The 19550-nt window shown below is 44.3% G+C and overlaps 1 protein-coding gene across 4 annotated transcripts in view; it reads left to right on the forward strand.

Moving 5' to 3' along the window:
• AXL (AXL receptor tyrosine kinase) overlaps positions 1-19550 on the forward strand; it is a 315211-nt gene that overhangs the window by 31727 nt on the left and 263934 nt on the right. For all 4 annotated transcript variants that reach the window (XR_010908745.1, XR_010908744.1, XM_067460938.1 and 1 more), the window contains exons 2-4: positions 240-438; positions 8117-8217; positions 8712-8894. Coding sequence is in view for 2 of the 4 variants with exons in the window: in XM_067460938.1 (XP_067317039.1) it covers positions 240-438; positions 8117-8217; positions 8712-8894 (483 nt within the window). In the remaining 2 variants the exon portion in view is untranslated. The remainder of the gene's footprint in view (positions 1-239; positions 439-8116; positions 8218-8711; positions 8895-19550) is intronic.

The following is a 19550-nucleotide window of genomic DNA, read 5'->3' on the forward strand; positions in this document are numbered from 1 at the left end:
AGGATTCCAAGATCTTTCTCACACACATTGCTGTCGAACCAGGCATCTTCCCCCATTGTGTATCTTTGTATTTCATTTTTTTCTGCCTAAGTGGAGTATCTTGCATTTGTCCCTGTTGAACTTCATTTTGAAGAGGCGCTCAATGAAAAAGGGTTTGATACCCCAGAATAAGTGCACCCTAACATCCAGTTTTCTCCTCTTCAATGCCATCCTAAGTCTCCTCTCTTTCCTCCCGTTAGCCGTCTACTTCCTAGAGAGCCCGTCAAACCTGACGTCCTCCTTGGGCAAGGATGTGAAGTTCTCCTGTTCGGTTCATGCTCTCGGAGAGCCACCGGAGCTGAGCTGGTTGAGGGATGGCACGGCACTGGAGTTTGCAGACAGCAACCAGGTGCAGGTGCCTTTGGATGACGAAGAATGGATGGCCACCAGCGAGTTGAGGTAAGTGACATGCAACATTCAAATAAATGGCTTAGTGCGTGGGCATGTTGCCATGCTATTGAGGCTAATTTGCTTGTTCAGAGAGGGGAGAGAATTGTAAATTGGGTCTGTGACTGGCTTGGAAAAGGATGATCTGATTTTTCCAGCAGATGACAAAACAGAGAAGCATATCTGCCATTGTGTTGTTGAAGGCTTTCATGGCCGGAGTCACTGGGTTGCTGGCTGTTTTCCATGTTCCAGAAGCCTTTGTTGGGCATGTGGGGTTATCAACAAAAGACCTTACTCATAAATGTACAGCAGAGTAACTTACTAGCAGCAGCGCGACCCAGCACAAGTAGCCCAAAGTGATAAAAAGAGCAAAAACACACAGACCAATGTTATCTCTGCCATAGGAGGCTTTTCTTTGTAGTAAAATACTATAGTTGCACTATTTACAATAAATAACAAGGTTTCCACAACACAAATAAAGTCCTTTATACTTCCTAACTAGTGTGTCAGCATGAGAAGCCTGACTTGGCCACGGTAGTCCACACTCTGGTTAGATCCCGTATAGACTACTGCCACGCGCTCTACGTGGGGTTGCCTTTGAAGACTGTTCAGAAGCTCCAAATGGTCCAACGGGAGGCAGCTAGGTTGCTAATAGGTGCGGCACTCAGGGAGCACACAACTCTTCCATTGCGCCAACTCCACTGGCTGCCAGTTTGCTACTGGGCACAATTCAAAGTTCTGGCTTTAGCCTATAAAGCCCTATATGGTTCTGGCCCAGCTTACCTGTCCGAATGTATCCCCCCTTATGAATCATCTAGGACTCTTAAGATCATCTGGGGAGGCCCTGCTCTCGGTCCCACCTTTGTCACAGATTCGGCTGGCGGGGACGAGGGACAGGGCCTTCTCAGTGGTGGCCCCCCGGCTGTGGAATGCCCTTCCTTAAGATATCAGATTGGCCCCCTCCCTCCTAACGTTTTGCAAAAAAGTTAAAACCTGGCTTTTTGAGCAAGCAGAAACGGCTGGACAATGCAATTGGATAATGATTTTAATAATGAGACACTGAAGATCCATTTTTATTGGGTTTTTTTATTGATTGTGTGGTTTTTATATTTATGCTAAATGTTTCTGGGATTAGTAGTTTAGAGACAGGGACTGGATCTTCACTGCCATATAAAATCCAGATTATCTGGTTTGAGCTGAATTATATAACAGTGTAGACTCATATAATCCAGATCAAATCTGATAATCTGCTTTATCTGATTTGATAATATGGATTATATGGCATCCTGAATCTCCTGCTTCCTTCATCCATCCTACACCTTCCTGAATTGAGAAGGCAATGGAAGAGGGAAAGCAGAAAGGCATTGCTGAGCGCATCCTGCCAGGTCTTCTCTTGCATCGAGTTGAGCAACTGGAAATAATATTTCCCCATGAGTCACACATGCACACTCATGCATTGCACATGCAAATGCTGAAAGCCAGCTCATCCTCATCTTCAGGAGGAAAACGGTTCCCTGTTCACGTGAAGCCAGCTCAAGTTCATGGCCCCATTTGAGCATCCGACATCAAACATGATTTCGAGATTTTCCGTGGCATTTAGTTTCCACTTGTTTCATAAGTGACTTCATCTCATTGTTGTACATATTTGCAGGCAGATGTGCAAGAGACGAAAATGTGCCGTGTTTGAAAGGGTCAGGGATAGGTCACTTTGCACACCCCAAAATACTTTGGGACTACAACTCCCATCAGTCCCAGATAGCTCAGACCTGATGTAATGTGGTCTGAGCTATTACAGTTGTAATGTGAGACATCTGGAGAGCATCTCTTTGCCCACCCCTGTTTGAAGGTTGCATAGATGCTGCAAAAGATGAAAATGTGCTACTTTTGAAAAGGTCTGGGATAGGTCACTTGGTACTCCCCAAAATACTTTAGTACTACAACTCCCATCAGTCCCAAAGAGCTCAGACCTGATTATATAGTTGTAGTTTGAGACATCTGGAGAGCATCTTGTTGCCCACCCCTGTTTAAAGGTTGCATTGATGCTGCAAAAGATGAAAATGTGCCTTGTTCAAAAGGGTCAGGGATAGGTCATTTGCTAAACCCCCAAATGTTTTGGGACTACAACTCCCATCAGTCCCAAAGAGCTCAGACCTGATCAGACAGTTGTAGTTTGAGATATCTGAAGAGCATCTTGCTGTTCACCACTGTTTGAAGGTTGCATTGATGCTGTAAGAGATGAAAATGTGCCATGTTCGAAAGGGTCAGGGATAGATCACTTGGTACACCCCAAAATGCTTTGGGACTACAACTCCCATCAGTCCCAAATAGCTCCGACCTGATTAGACAGTGGTAGTTTGAGACATCTGGAGAGCATCTTGTTGCTCACCCCATGTTTGAAGGTTGCATCGATGCTGCAAGAGATGAAAATGTGCCACGTTCGAAAGGGTTAGGGATAGATCACTTGATACACCCCAAAATGCTTTGGGACTACAACTCCCATCAGTTCCAAAGAGCTCAGACTTGATTGGACAGTTGTAGTTTGAAACACCTGGAGAACAACTTGTTGTCCGCTCCTGTTTGAAGGTGCATCCATATTGTCCATTTAATGCAGTTTGATGCCACTTTAACTTCCCTGGCTTAGTGCTATGGAATCCTGGGATCTGTAGTTTGATGAGGAACAAACTCTCCTTATGGTAGAAGAGTCTAAAGACCCTGCAAAACTACAGCTCCCAATATTCCATCGTATTGAGCCATGTTAGCTCAAGTGGTGTCAAACTGCATTAATTCTACAGTGTAGATGAGGCATGAGCAAACTTTGGCCCTCCAAGTGTTTTGGACTCCAACTCCCACAATTCCTAACAGCCTCAGGCTGTTAGGGGCCTGAGGCTGTTAGGAATTGTGGGAGTTGGAGTCCCAAACACCTGGAGGGCCCAAGTTTGCCCATGCCTGATGGAGATGCACCCTTGGACTAAAATGTATTTTGACCAAAGTTTTGGAAAACTTTTTCAGCAGCTATTGGAAACGGAATTGATATATTTTAGTTCCCACACTATATATGTGTGTGTGTGTTGTGACTTGCAAACTTTGTTTAATTAATTTCAGGAGTTCCTTTCAATTCTCAAAACAAAATAGCAGTTTGGTTACTTTTCTCCCTTAACAAAAAAAAGAAAAGGAATGCTTGTACATTCGTCTTTGCTTTGACAAACAGCAAGAGCAACAACAATGAGCAGCTGAAACAAACAAGATGGGTTTCCAGAATTCTTGTAAAACAAACAAGATCAACCCTTAGCAGATTACACACTTTTGTTTGGTCTGCTACTTGGGACATAAAGGAGACGCAGTAGCAGCTGGCCTTCAAGTACAGATAAGGCGGAAAAGGAGAAATCATCTCGACCCACAAACAGAAATTGCTTTGAGTTGCTGTGAGTTTTCCGGGCTGTGTGACCATGTTCCAGAAGCATTTTCTCCTGACATTTCACCTGCATCTATGGCAGGCATCCTCAGAGGTTGTGAGGTCCCAAAGGAGACTCATCAGATTGTGTTGATGTGAGTACTGTGTGTCTTTGGGCGAGTAAGCTTAAAGATGCTGAGGTGGGAACATCTGACTTGCATGACAAACAAAGAGTTGGACGTCCTGTGACAGCAACCACCGAGTTTCAAAAGCAAAAGGTTGACAGATTGGCAGAGACTGGATCTCATCACCAGCATCCTCCATAAAGTTCGGATTTAGCACCATCTGACTTCCATCTGTTCCCAATAAAGAAAGAAGATCTTCAGGGACATCATTATGCTTCTGATGAAGACGTTGAGAGAACTGTGAGAAGCTGGTTGCAGAAACAGTGTCAACTTCTTCTGTGACGACTTGTTCATCGTTGGCGGAAATGTATCCGATGAAAACTTGTTCATCGTTGGCGGAAATGTATCCGATGAAAACTTGTTCATCGTTGGCGGAAATGTATCCGATGAAAACTTGTTCATCGTTGGCGGAAATGTATCCGATGAAAACTCGTTCATCGTTGGCGGAAATGTATCTGATGAAAACTCGTTCATCGTTGGCGGAAATGTATTTATTTATTTATTTATTTATTTATTTACTGCATTTGTTGACCGCCGTTCTCAGCCCTAGGGCGACTCACGGCGGTGTACAACATATAAAAACAGTTTACAATAAAGCAATAGAACAACGAAATATCACATAACTATCAATAATACAACAATAATATAATTACACTAACTCATCCGCGCCGTCTCGTCGTAGAATCATAAACCAATCTCTTAATCCATATTCCGTTCCAGTCGTCATTGCCAATTGGTGTAGCACTTAGTTAAACGCCTTCTCAAATAACCATGTCTTTAGGCTCCTGCGGAATGACATAAGGGAGGGCGCCTGTCTGATGTCTACAGGGAGGGTGTTCCACAGCCGGGGGGCCACCACCGAGAAGGCCCTCTCTCTCGTCCCCGCCAGACGTGCCTGTGAGGCTGGCGGGATCGAGAGAAGGGCCTCCCCAGACGATCTCAAGGCCCTCGTGGGCTCATAGGCCGAGATGCGGTCAGAAAGGTATTTTGGGCCGGAACCGTTTAGGGCTTTGTAGGCCAACACCAGCACCTTAAATTGGGCCCGGTAGCAGATCGGCAGCCAGTGGAGCTGGAACAACAAGGGCGTTGTGTGCTCCCTGCGTCCCGCTCCTGTTAGTAACATGGCTGCCGCGCGCTGGACTAGCTGAAGCTTCCGGGCCGTCTTCAAGGGCAGCCCCACGTAGAGAGCGTTGCAGTAGTCAAGGCGGGATGTGACCAGAGCGTGTACCACCGTGGCCAAGTCAGACTTCCCGAGGTACGGGCGCAGCTGGCGCACGAGCCTAAGCTGTGCAAATGCTCCCCTGGTCACCGCTGAAACCTGGGGGTCCAGGCTCAACGATGTACCCGATGAAAACTCGTTCATCATTGGTGGAAATGTATCCGGTGAAAACTTGTTCATCGTTGGCGGAAATGTATCCGATTAAAACTTGTTCGTCGTTGGCGGAAATGTACCCGATGAATACTTGTTCATCGTTGGTGGAAATGTATCCAATTAAAACTTGTTCATCGTTGGCGGACATGTATCCGATGAAAACTTGTTCATTGTTGGTGGAAATGTATCCGATGAAAACTTGTTCACTGTTGGCGGAAATGTATCCGATGAAAACTTGTTCACCGTTGGCGGAAATGTATCCGATTAAAACTTGTTCATCGTTGGCGGAAATGTATCTGATTAAAACTTGTTCATCGTTGGTGGAAATGTATCCGATGAAAACTTGTTCATCGTTGGTGGAAATGTATCCGATGAAAACTTGTTCACTGTTGGCGGAAATGTATCCGATGAAAACTTGTTCATCGTTGGCGGAAATGTATCCGATTAAAACTTGTTCATCGTTGGCGGAAATGTATCTGATTAAAACTTGTTCATCGTTGGCGGAAATGTATCCGATGAAAACTTGTTCACCGTTGGCAGAAATGTATCCGATGAAAACTTGTTCACCGTTGGCGGAAATGTATCCGATGAAAACTTGTTCATCGTTGGCGGAAATGTATTCGATAAAACTTGTTCATCGTTGGCGGAAATGTATCCGATGAAAACTTGTTCATCATTGGCAGAAATGTATCCAGTTGTTTGGTGATTATGTGGAAATGTGAATAGTGGTAGTTAAAGAGCACATTTTAAGGATTATTTCTGCGTTTGATTTATTTAAAAAATCCCATCCAAACCCAAGTAACGAAGGTGGAGGCATTACTTTTCTTTCAACCCTCGTATTGTGTCGAATATGGATGTATTAAGCCATAGATACGAGTGTTATACTGTACTGCTAATAATAATAATAATAATGAGGAATTTCCATGTTTTTAAAATAAGTTATTTTTTGTTATGGAGTCTTTCTATCTCAGAGGCCTCCGTCCTTTGGGTGAAAGAGGCCTCCAAGATAGAAACAAATAATAATAATCATAACGTACTCTAAAAACATTGAGATTCCTATTCCGTTAGAATGAACAATGACACACATACACACATATTTTACCCACCGAAACATTCAGATCCAACAAAGAATGGTTGCTAAACAAACGCAGCTCCGTAAATTCCTTTTTAGGAGAAAGCCCTGGAAAAGCAATTAGTCTTTGGGGCTTTATTTACCTCTAGTTGCTAAGAGCTGGTGGTAGATCGCTCCTCTGTTAAGGTTTGGGGCTTTTTATGCCCTAACCTGAAAGGAAATAAGATTCAATTGGGCTTTATTTTTGGACATGTAAATGTAGGATTCAGACGTTACTCCTTTGCCACCATCACCTATATGGCAGAGTTCAGAAAAGTTACTTTTGGGGGCTGTTGCTCTCAGAATCTTAGCTGATATAGCCTTAGCCAATGTTGGCATGAGGAGGGAAGGTGAAATCTCACTCCTTCCCACAAAGCCACCTTCTACACTACCACGTAATCCAGATTATCAAAAAAAAAATTTTTTGTTGTGTCAGGAGCAATTTGAGAAACTGCAAGTCGCTTCTGGTGTGAGAGAATTGGTCGTCTGCAAGGATGTTGCCCAGGGGATGCCCAGGTGTTTTTTTTATGTTTTACCATCTTTGTGGGAGGCTTCTCTCATGTCCCCGCATGGGGAGCTGGAGCTGACAGAAGGAGCTCAGGAGCGACTTGAGAAACTGCAAGTTGCTTCTGGTGTGAGAGAATTGGCCGTCTGCAAGGATGTTGCCCAGGGGACACCCAGATGTTTTTTTGATATTTTACCATCCTTGTGGGAGGCTTCCCTCATATACCCGCATGGGGAGCTGGAGCTGACAGAAGGAGCTCATCCATGCTCTCTCCAGATTAGAATCTGTGACCTGTCAGTATTCTGTCCTGCTGGCACAGGGGTTTAACCCATTGCGCCATTGGGGGCTCCATTAAAAAAAGATAATACACATTATCTGCTTTGAACTGGGTTATATGACAGTGTAGTCCAAGCATGGGCAAACTTCGGCCCTCCAGGTGTTTTGGACTACAACTCCCACAATGCCTAACGGTCTCAGCTTAAGTGGATGAGGGGGAAAAGGAAGAATGTCTCAACTGACCACGCTGATTAGCATTTGATGGCCTCGCAGTTCCTGGGGCAGTCTTTTGTTGAGAGGTGATTAGATGTCCTTGTTTGTTTCCTCTCTGTTGTTTTGCTGTTGTTATTTTAGAGTTTTTTTTAGTACTAGTAGCCAGATTTTGTTTATTTTCATGGTTTCCTCCTTTCTGTTGAAATTGTCCACATACTTGTGGATTTCATTGGCTTCTCTGGGTAGTCTGACATGGTGGTTGTTAGAGTGGTTCAGTTGAGACATTCACACCTAGTTCTAGCAGACAAGTATTCTTTCTCCCACCTGGTCATTCCAGAGATATATAAACCCTTTTTCCTAGTTCCAACAGACCTCACTACCTCTGAGGATGCTTGCCATAGATGCAGGCGAAACTTCAGGAGAGAATGCCTCTAGAACATGGCCATATAGCCCGAAAAAACCTACAACAACCCATGTCTGAAGATAGTTTGTAGGTTGTGTTTCTTCATCAGCTTCCCTATGTGGTCAATAATTCCCTTGATGTATGGTAAGAACACTTTCCCTCTGGGTGGATCTTTGCCTTTGCTCTCGTGGCTTGTTCTTTGTGAACACTTTATTCTCTTCTTCTGTTCCACAGCATCCCATCAGTACAACTTTCCGACATGGGAAACTACCAGTGTGTGACCTGGGTCAACGGATCTGAAATCTACTCAGATGAAGCTTACCTGCTATTAGAAGGTAAACAACTTTGTCTCTCTTTTATCTTAAAGGTAAAAGTTTCCCCTCACATTAAGTCTAGTTGTGTTCGACTCTGGAATTTGGTGCTAATCTCCATTTCTAAGCTGAAGAGCTGGCATTGTCCATAGACACCTCCAAAGTCATGTGGCTGGCATGACTGCACGGAGCATCATTACCTTCCTGCAGAAGCAGTCTGTATTAATCTACTCAAATTTGCATGTTTTCAAAATACTAGGTTGGCAAAAGCTGGGGCTAACAGTGGGAGCTCACCACACTCCCTGGATTTGAACTGCCAACCTTTTGGTCAACAAGTTCAGCAGCTCAGCAGTTTAACCTGCTGTGCCACCAGGAGCTCCTCTTTTATCTTAGAATTATAAAAAAGTGGTATAATTTGGTAGTCGTGATCGGATACTATCATACCCAGTTTCCCAATTCCAGTCTGGATTGGATGCCGATTGTGTTCGTGTGCTCACTCTGTGTCTTTTTTGGCTCAGGTCTCCCCATTTTCACGGATGAGCCCCAAGACCTTGAGGTCACCGCCGATACTCCCTTCAACCTCAGCTGCCAGGCGCAAGGGCCTCCCGATCCGGTAATGGTGATCTGGCTTCAAGACAGCATCCCGATCAACTCCTTGGCCGACCCGTTGGCCCAGACCCCTTCCATATTAGTGTTGAAAGGTGAGTCACTTGAGAATCCTATCTTTGGAAAGGGCATCATGGGCTAGCAAATCCAACCCACTCAGTATCTTCCAGTAAATCCATCCCCGGCAGGTAGCCGTTGAGACTCTTTTTGAAGATCTAATATGGAGAAGAACACCATAGTTGGTCCCATTGCCAATTTGCTCTTACCATCTTAAAGTTCTTTCTGAGATTCAATCAAAATCTATCCTCCTGTTATTTATTATTGTGTCAGAAAGGAGTTGAGAATACAGTTACAGTGTATAGAAAAACCACAAACAAAGTTTAAAAACTTGGCATGATACTTAATGTCCATTGACCAGATGCTGGCCACTTGGCAGTGTTGCAATAAGAAGGTCCTCCATTGTGCATGTGGCAGGGCTCAGGTTGCATTGTACTCAGTGGCCTGTGGTTTGCTCGTCTCAACGCTCGCATGTCGTGGACTCCTCTTTGTAGACCCATTTCTTAAGGTTGGCTCTGCATCTCGTGGTGCCAGAGCTCAGCCTGTTCAGCGCCTTCCAAGTCCTTTTGTATGACCAGGAGTCTCTCATCCAGTTTCAGCCACAGATTGAGGTTCTGGGGTTTAGCCTGCCACTTTTGGACTCTTGCTTGCTGAGGTGTTTGTGCAAGTATCACTGTAGATATTAGGAAACTGTTTCTTGATTCAAGTGATGGACATGCTGGTTGATATCTGAACAGAGGATGGGCCAGAGATGTTAATGCTTTGGTCCTTTCATTGCTGGCTGCTACTTCCCCACAGATGTCAGGTGGTGCAATACTGGCTAAACCGTATAATTTCTCCAAGGGTGTCAGTCATAGACAACTTGTGATAATGCAACATGTCTCATTAAGATCAGCACTCACTGTTCTAACATGGTGAGATGTATTCCAGCAGAGTATCAAAGCTCAAGGGTAAATGTCTTCACTGTGTCTGGTTGTGATCCCCAAGTTTCTCAAGTTGTTTCTGACACGATTTTAAAAAATTGTATGTAGGACCTTTCTGTTTGCTGGATCTATGTTCCTTTGGCCATTTGATCTCTTTTCTTTTGGACTCTAAACATGTATTTCGTAAATATTTTAGTGAACTTTTGAGTTAGGCAATGCTAGAAATTTGGCTGACTAAAGGAAAGTTTCATTTGAGAAGTCAGAACTCCTATTCAGGGGGGCAATGACCTCATTTTCTCCCCTCTCCTGTAGCTACACCCATGCGAACAGCGGGTGGATTGAGCCATATATGACTTGTGTGTATGTAAGCAAGAAAATCCTTCCAGAAGAGAACACATCTGGTGTTTGGGATGGGTCTCTTTATATCATCTGATTCCTTTCCTGCCATGTCTGGGTCTGAAGGTTCTAGTATTACGAGAGGTGTTCATTAAAGATTTCCCCTGACCCACTTCCTGTGGACTGAGAGCAATGAAACTTGGCCAAGTTCTGAGTCCTTCTCTCCATCAGTGCCACCTTGGGACACACACTTCTCCCATCTTTTGAAGCAATTGTAAACACCTCGCTTATAGAAGTCGACAGGTTGCTCCAAAAGCCATGCTGTGACTTCGGAAATCAGTGTCTCACCCTCTGAAAAATGCTTGCCCTTCAAAAATAACTTCCTTGTTGGAAAGAGGTGGAAGTCCAATGATGCAAGGTTGGATGAATAAGGGAGATGCAGTAGAATTGCAAAACTACAGGAGCAAGCTTCTTCCATTTGGGCATCATGTGAGTTGTGAACTTGCACATTGTCTTGCAGAAGGTGGGCACCTTTGGTGAGAATGCCTCATCTCTTGGTCTCCCTCAATTTCCACAGCAGTGAAGTCTAGTATTCCCCAGTGATCATGGTCCCCTTTGCTAGGAAATCCATCAACACCACTCCATGCTGGTCCCAAAATACCGTGAGCGTGACTTTGCCTGTCGAGAGTTGGGTACGTGCCTTCTTTGGAGACGGTGAGTCGTGATGCTTCCATTGCATCGACTGGACTTGAGTCTCAGGATCATAGTGATGGACCCAGCTTTCACCCTGTGTGATCAGTCTGTTGAAAAGGCCCTCCTGGTTTCCATGGCACATCATTGTCAATAGAGGCTGAGTGCATTATTTATTATTTATTTATTTCAAACTTTTATATGCCAACCTTCTCGAACCTCCGTAGAGGGACTCAGACCGGCTCACAACCGAATTCAATAATGACAATATAATATAAAAAAATCATACAATAACAAGTTAAAAATACATATAGATTAGATTTACCAATAAGCCAAATCACCAAGATAAAATCATGTCCAATTCAGTCCATGTGTGTGATCGATAACTTTGTTCTGTAGCCGGTCTCAACCATTACTCTTGGAATGCTTCCTTCCATAGCCAGGATTTCACCAGCCTCCTGAAGGACAGAAGGGAGGGGGCAGATCTGATCTCAATTGGGAGAGAGTTCCATAGCTGAGGGGCCACCACAGAAAAGGCCCTGTCTCTTGTCCCCACCAGACGCGATTGCGAAAGTGGCGGGACCAAGAGCAGGGCCACACCTGAAGATCTTAATTGTCAACTCGTTCCTGCTTTTGGAAAAGTGAAAGCAGCCAGGGGACCCAGCGAGCAGATACCTTATACATGTGAAAATGGTCTTGGATGATTTTTCCCCCACAGACCCCACACTAATCTTGACATTTTGGGCTAGGTGGTGAATGGTTATGCAGCGATTTTCCAAAATGGCAACCTCCACTTGCTGGATTGTGTGTTTATCGATAACAGAGTGGGGTTGCCCTGGAATTGGAGCTGTTTGCACCGAAGTCTGACCACATTTGAATGTACGATGCCAGTCCTTGACTACATCCAATAATGGGGAATCATTACCATAAACCTCTTTACCATGGCAAAGGTTGCCAAATACCAATTGGGCAGTACGCAAGCGTGAGCGTGAGCATCCGTCCATGGCCCTTGATGCTCATTATAGCCAGAAACAACACCTCATTTTGCATCGATCTTCCAAGTAATCATTACATTGAAGGTCTCCTTTGGTGTGTAGCCTTTCAAGTCAAGGAACTTGAGGACTGCTCTTTATTCCACTGGGTCCATTATCAAACCTCACACCACTTCGGCACCTGTAACATCATGATCATAATCAGTTGTAAATTGGCATGTAACCTCTCAAGACTTATATCAATACACATGTGCAGTTTCAGCATCCTGTGATGAATAGAAGTGGGTCAGGGGAAATCTTGAATGAACGCCCCTCGTAGATACTGGACTTCCTTCCTTCCTTCCTTCCTTCCTTCCTTCCTTCCTTCCTTCCTTCCTTCCTTCCTTCCCTCTTTCCCAAACTGTATTTTCTCTTTGTGGCTTTGCCTTTCTGATCATTGCTGGATTTTCTTCCTACAGCTAAAGCCTTTTTTGCTCCGAACAATCCCATGTTCATCTTGGGAGCCCTAAATGCTAATCCCAGAGGTGTGGGAACGCACTCTGGGTTATTCAGCGCACAAAGGCGCACTCTGCCAATGCGTAACGGCTCTACACACATCCTTTTTTCTTGCCTGCTTGGCATGTCCTAGAAGCCGGCTGACACTGATGCTGAAAATAGTTCTGGGGCCAAATCCAGAAGGAGCTTGGTTTCAGACCGAGCTTTGTTTGTGGCTCTTGTATCTCGCTTTTCCAATCTGGATGGCTGAGCCAAAAAAGCGCTCTTTCATTTGGTGTGTTTTTTTCCCCACCCTCCGTTCCGCTGGCTTGCAAAGAGGGAATTTTGATTCTCTGGTTCAATGGAGGAATCGCTGCAGAAAGGGAGGAGAGTGAATGCATGGGAGAGACTCCCCTCCCCACAATACTTGCCTCCCATTCAGCCTCGCTTCATGAGTCCCCCTTTCCCTCTCTTTTGGCATTTCGGTCCTTGCTAATTGTCTCATGTATCCCCCTTCGCTCAAAGCCCAGCTTGTCCCCAACCCACGGCCTCTTTTGTTCCCTTTTCTATGGAAGTGGCCCATTCTGATGGCTTGGGTGGGGAGGGAGGTTTGCTCCGAGCGTGGGAACAGACGCCGGCCATGGCAAGGGTTGCCAAATACCAATTGGGCAGTGGGCAAGCGTGAGCGTGTGCATCCCTCGGTGGCCTTTGCCGCTCATTATAGCCAGAAACAACACCTCGTTTAGCATTGATCCTTTGAGTAATCGTTACAAGTAACCCTGTAAAGTAGGCCAGACAGATAGGAAGGGAGAAGAAAGACTAATTTTTGACATAAGTAGGGTTGATGATAAGGATTTTCCCTAGTTCCTGGCAATGCCATGAGTCAAACAGACCCACCAGTATTCACAAAGGAAAGCTGGCCAAACAACACCAGAATGTGGTCAAGAAAGTTCTTAATGAAGACAAGAGACAAGCTCAGAAGGGATACAACAGTTTGCTTTTGTCTGAGCCTCTTGGGAAGGTCAAACTCCCCCCTCTCCTCTTCTCTGTGCTGAATTAACTGAGGCCCCTTCTACACTGCCATAGTAAAGGTAAAGGTTTCCCCTAACATTAATCTAGTCGTGTCCGACTCTAAGGGGTGGTTCCCATCTCAATTTCTAAGCCAAAGAGACGGCGTTGTCCGTAGACACCTCCAAGGTCATGTGGCCAGCATGACTGCATGGAGTGCCGTTACCGTCCCGCAGAAGCAGTACCTATTAATCTACTCACATTTGCATGTTTTCGAACTGCTAGGTTGGCAGAAGCTAGGCTTAACAGCAAGAGATCACCCCACTTCCCAAATTCGAACAACTGACCTTTTGGTCAGCAAGTTCAGCAGCTCAATGGTTTAACCCACTGCGCCACCAGGGGCCCCATACATTGCCATATAATCCAGATTTTCAAAGCAGATAATTTACATTATTTACTTGGAACTGGATTGTCTGAGTCTACACTGCCAGACACTCCAGTTCAAAGCAGATAATCTGGATTGTATGTGGCAGGGGAGAAGAGGCCTGAGTGCAAACTACTCGTTGAATTTCGTTTGCAGCAATTGAAGTAAACTTAGGAAAAAAAGGTCATAGAAGGAAATTACGACTTTTTAAAGGCAACTGGGAAAATGGGGTGACAGAAGATTATTTAGGACTGTCACTACCAGATGGGCTGGGGAAAATGGAAGGAAAAAGAAAGAGGGGTTGACCAAGGGCAAGATGGATGGATGGCATCCTTGAAATGACTGCCTTGACTCTGAAGGAGCTGGGGGTGGTGACGGCTGACAGGGAGCTCTGGTGTGGGCTGGTCCATGAGGTCGGAAATGACTGAACGAATAAACAACAACTACCAGATGTGGCCAGTTGGAAGATATAAAACCAGGGATGGGAAAAGATATAAGAAAGTTTTCAGTGATTAAGAACAAACAAACTAGGAGGAGCTGCAGCAGTTTGCTTCTGCCTGAGCCAGTTGAAAAGGGCAAGATTTTTCTTTTATTCTTCTCTGCCACTCCGCTGGGTTAGTTGAGTGCAAAGTAGTTTTGCCCTTGCAGCAACTGAAGCAAACTAAGGACCAAGGGTGATCCATGAAGTCACAAAGAGTCGGAAGCAACTGAACGAATGATCAACAACAAGGACCAAGGGTGGGAGGAGAGCAATGTCCAATCTCGATAACATAGTGAAGAGTAGAGACATCACACTGGCAACAAAGATCTGCATAGTTAAAGCAATAGTATTCCCCATAGTCACCTACAGATGTGAGTGCTGGGCCATAGGGAAGGCTGAGCGAAGGAAGATAGATGCTTTTGAATGGTGGTGCTGGAGGAAAGTACTGAGAGTGCCTTGGACCACAAGAAGATCCAACCAGTCCATACTTCAAGAAATAAAGCCCGGTTGCTCATTGGAGGGAAGAATAGTAGAGGCAAAGATGAAGTGCTTTTGCAGCATGATGAGAAGACAGGAAAGCTTGGAGAAGATAATGATGCTGGGAAAATGGAAGGAAAAGGGAAGAGGGGCTGACCAAGGGCAAGATGGATGGATGGCATCCTTGAAGTGACTGGCTTGACTCTGAAGGAGCTGGGGGTGGTGACGGCCAACAGGGAGCTATGGCTTGGGCTGATCCATGAGGTCACGAAGAGTCGGAAGCGACTGAATGAATAAACAACAGCAACAAGGACGAAGGAGGAAAGTGGGAGGAGGGAGAAACTGGGACATTTTTACAGCAGCTGAAAAAGTGAGAAGACAAAGGATTAATTGCAACTGTCCCTTCCAAACTGAGAAAGCTGGAGGGTGCAATGAAATAGAAGAATCGACGGTATCACATACATTTTAGTTCCATCTCTGTCCTGCTTTTTGTCATCTAGATTGCTCAAGGGAATGCCCATGGTTTCCTGTCACCTTTTGCTCCCGTTTTATCTCTCTGGAACAACGTTGTGAAATAGTTCCCTCCAGTCATAAAACCGTGAGACCCAGGATATGAGCAGGAGAAGTGCAGGGAGAAAAATCCAGCAAAACCTGCTTGCCATGACAAGCTGTCATTTGTGCATCCCAGCAAATGACAGGACGGTGTAAACTGGTGGCACCTTAATAGTGCTTCACTTCAACTCCAACCTACAAAAAGTGGAATGGCCAATATATCGGTCACAGATGCCTTTTACATTGCACAACTGTAGTAGTGTGGTTCCACTTAAACTCCCATGGCTGCCATTTATGAAATTCTATGTAGTTTGCTCTTGATTCCACTCATTATGGGAGAGAAAAGAGGAAGAAGTGGGGTCCTATTCATTTACTTATTCAGAGTATTTATATTCTACCCTTCTCACTCTGAAGGGAATTCAGAGCGGATCACAGAAGACATGTACGGCAAACATTCAATGCCATTGTACACTGACAAGACAGTTAGAGGTATATATAGGAAGAGGTATATATAGGCTTTCCCATCTTCGGCATCTTGGAGGCTGTGCTCAGTTCTGGCTAAGAAGGTGAGGTGTTGAGATTAACTTCACAATTCAGCAGCAGATCAGTTGCACAACTTCAGCGCTTTCCAGTAGCTTCTTCCTGCACAGTATTTTCAGTCAACTGCTTCCACAGCCTGCAGTCACTCTGGAACCTTTTACATACACTTCAGCACATACCCGGCCATTGTCAGTTTTACCATTGTCCTTCCCCCAATCTAGATGACATTACAAACTTACCACAGCATACAGTTATATCTTATCTTAGCAGACAGGTTCTTTTAATTACATATAGCCTTCGACGAACAACATCACAGCACAAGGAGAGAAAATACACTGTACACGACTTCCTTATATACAATTCTGTACAATTACACATAGCAATCTCTGATTGGTTCCCAACTCATTAACTTAACTCACACCCAGGATTACATCATTCACAATCACCTGGACTAGGCCAGAACACATTCCCCAAATGATTCCCTATATACAGTTAATGCATGACTCAGCATTTCCAATAGAAGCCCATTAGCAGTGCATGACACAGCTATATTACATTACAATACATTGTAAAACCTGACATGAGGGTTAGCTGTTGATCCATCTTCCTTGTTCATAAACCTCCCCCTTGATCAAATCGTCGGCATTTTTCGGGCATTTCCTTGTGCATGCCTTAAATACCTCTCCACTTCAAAGAGGCAGCTATTTATCTACTCACATTTGTTTTCAAACTGTTAGGTAGGCAGAAGCTGGGCTAAAGGCCAGGAGCTCACCCCGATCCAGGCTTGAACTGTCAACCTTTTGATTGGCAACATTTATTGCATCAGGCGGTAAACTTGCTGTGCTAAACCCTGGCCCTTCCCAGTTTACTCAGGAAAAAGCAAACCACTGCATCTTCTCCTAATGTGCATCCTCTTCAGAATAACTTTGACCACACTCTGATATTACTTGGCCACATCTGTGCTGGTTTTCATTCATGAAATATTATAAAGGAATGGTTCTCTGGTGTTTCGGGGAAGAATCTCCTCACCCAGGGTTGGGAATTTTTTGGATTTGGCCTCCGAGAATTTCCCAGCTCGGCTGGTTCAGAGATCCTGAGCATTGTAGCCCATGAAAAGTACTACTCCTGCCTCTTAGTTGCTATTGCAAGCCTGATTCACCTGGCTCAGTCTGCTGGCCATTCCTCTTTCCGCTACTTTGAGGATCAGCTCCAATGCTTTTTGGTTTCCTTCCCAGCAGCTTCCCAGCATCCTCACCACTGGGCTTTTTTTGTTGGTGAGCAATATGTACCAAGCCAACTACCGCCGTGGGAGCCTTTTCTCCCCCATCTTTGTCTTTTGCTGATTCGGCAGCTGTGTGGGGTTGCTAACGGGCAGACCAGACGCCGGGCAGGAGGAAGAGGTTCTGGAGGGGTTTTGTGGGCCAAGGGACATTTCTTGCACCTCTGGGAATAGAAACTCCATCAGGGCAACAAGAGGGCTTCAAGACACCATTCTTGTGGCTCTATATGAAGCTACATGCCAGGGATGGGCAACCAAGGATGCCAACTCTTCTGGCATTCCCAGACTAATCCTGTTCCCAAAATCTGCTCCACAAAGCCTCCACATCAACCATGTTGTTGCACCTCAGCACCGGAACACCCTTTCACTCAGCACCACACCAGAGTCCAGTGATCCCATATAAGAATGTTTATTAAAGAAAGAATGTTAAAAAGGGAAAAATAGGCAAATTTACCAAAGTTAGTACAGACATAAAATACTGTTCTCAAAAGAAGCTAGAGTTCAGGAACAGCAATCCAAAAATGCCAGAATAAAACACAATGCCAAGGAAACACAAAATTAATCTGAAGGTGTATCCATGACCATGAAAAAGGAACTTCTCTAATGTAAATTCTCCAAAGAAACATAGGCATAAAACTGGAACATGAAACAGGAATCTTGACAATACAGGAACCATGAACTTGAAATCATGAACAGGAATCACGAACAGGAGACTGATTCCCTATAGCAGTGGTTCTCAACCTGTGGTCCATGGATAACGAGTGGTCTGCAAGAACTAAAATATGGTCCACGGCATCACCATTATGAGAGCGACTGGTCTCGTAAAACCCTCTTATAGTGCCGAGGCTTATTAAATATGTTTTTTTGTGGGCAAGCAAATGGTGACGACCGGATGGCATATGTTCTATATCAGAAACTAGAGCTGATGTGGTCAATCCAATGCAATTTTCTGAATCAGCACCCCAAATAAACAAACCGAATCTAAAGTTGACCAAAACCTGATTCGCAACCCTTTTGGTACTAATGCTGGAGAGTGGTCCCTGGTCAAAAAAAGGTTGGGAACCACTGCACTATAGTAATGTTGTCTCCTCTGAAAGGCCTGAAACCAAACCACTTAATTTAAGCCCTCTAAGACACCCATAACATCATGCCTCATACTTTTGGACTTCAGGGTCTTATCTTGGATCCTCTGAGAATATCTAGTTGTGAAGGAGGCCGTATATTACTGCTACTAATTGTAAAGGTTTGGCCACTAATTTGCAATGATGCCACCAAATTGTAAGGATGTATAAATATAATTGCTACCAATATGTAGAGAGTTGGTAAAAAGAGTCACCTCTTTGTGAGGGCTTATTAAATTGATAACACAACCAATAGCTTGTAATTTTGCTTTGGTCTTTCTTCAATATGTAGTGTGACTTGACTTGGAAAGGAATGGTAACATAGGCTTGACTTTAAAAAGAAACTGTAACAAGTTTATTGAGGTACAGAAGCTTGATGGTTTCAAAGTTTCCTTTCTCTTAGAGGTATAGATTTTCAAAGGTTACATTTATAACAGTTCTTAAATAATTCTTAGGAGGTCTAACTCTTCTAACAAACAGGTGTCAAACTTAGTTCCTTTAAAAAGATGTTTCTTTCTTTAACAGATTGTTTCAGGCACACACTTATCCTTTTTTTATGATGGTTCTGTTACAATAAAGATGCTTATTAGGGCTTCCCCTCTTTTTCCACAACTGTTACTTTTAATATAAATAAGTCACTCGACTTATCTAAACTATATTGGCTTAAAGCCAAAACCTTCCTGATTCTTAATACCAAAGAATCAGCCTTCCCTTGTAGTTCTTTGACTACAGAATCCTCACTGGTTCTCCACACAAGTTTGCTGAGGTACAGAAGCTTGATGGTTTCAAAGTTTCCTTTCTCTTAGAGGTACAGATCTTCAAAGGTTACATTCATAACAGTTCTTAAATAACTCTTAGGAGGTCTAACTCTTCTAACAAACAGGTCTCAAACTTAGTTCCTTTAAAAAGATGTTTCTTTCTTGAACAGATTGTTCAAGAACCAGCCACTTCTGCAGTTCACCGACCACAGACTAACTGCTTTTAAATGGCTGCTCTGCCAAGTGACAGTTGGCTCCACCCCTATCTCCATGGCAACTCAGCTCAAAGCGAGCTAAGCAGGCTACCATCCCCCAATATTATTCAATACTATATACTTACCCTTACACACACTTATCTATAACAATACATAACTGTAGATAAAAATTTACACTTCATCACACTAGTCTGCAGGCTTTTCACTCCCAGTGTTCTCAGGTCCAATTTGTTTTCCCTTGAAAACTCCCATATTTCCAAGTCCTTTTCTCAAGGAAACTGGAGCTTTCCCCTGTTGCCTGGGAATGAGCGAAACAATCCAAACCATCAGCCTTGTCTACCTGCAATTCTCTCTGATCACTCACAAACTCCTCAGTTTGAAGCCCATCATCCTCTTCATCCTCTGAACATTCAGAAAAATCCTC

This window comes from Anolis sagrei, chromosome X (assembly GCF_037176765.1).
Source record: "Anolis sagrei isolate rAnoSag1 chromosome X, rAnoSag1.mat, whole genome shotgun sequence".
Lineage (NCBI taxonomy): Eukaryota > Metazoa > Chordata > Lepidosauria > Squamata > Dactyloidae > Anolis > Anolis sagrei.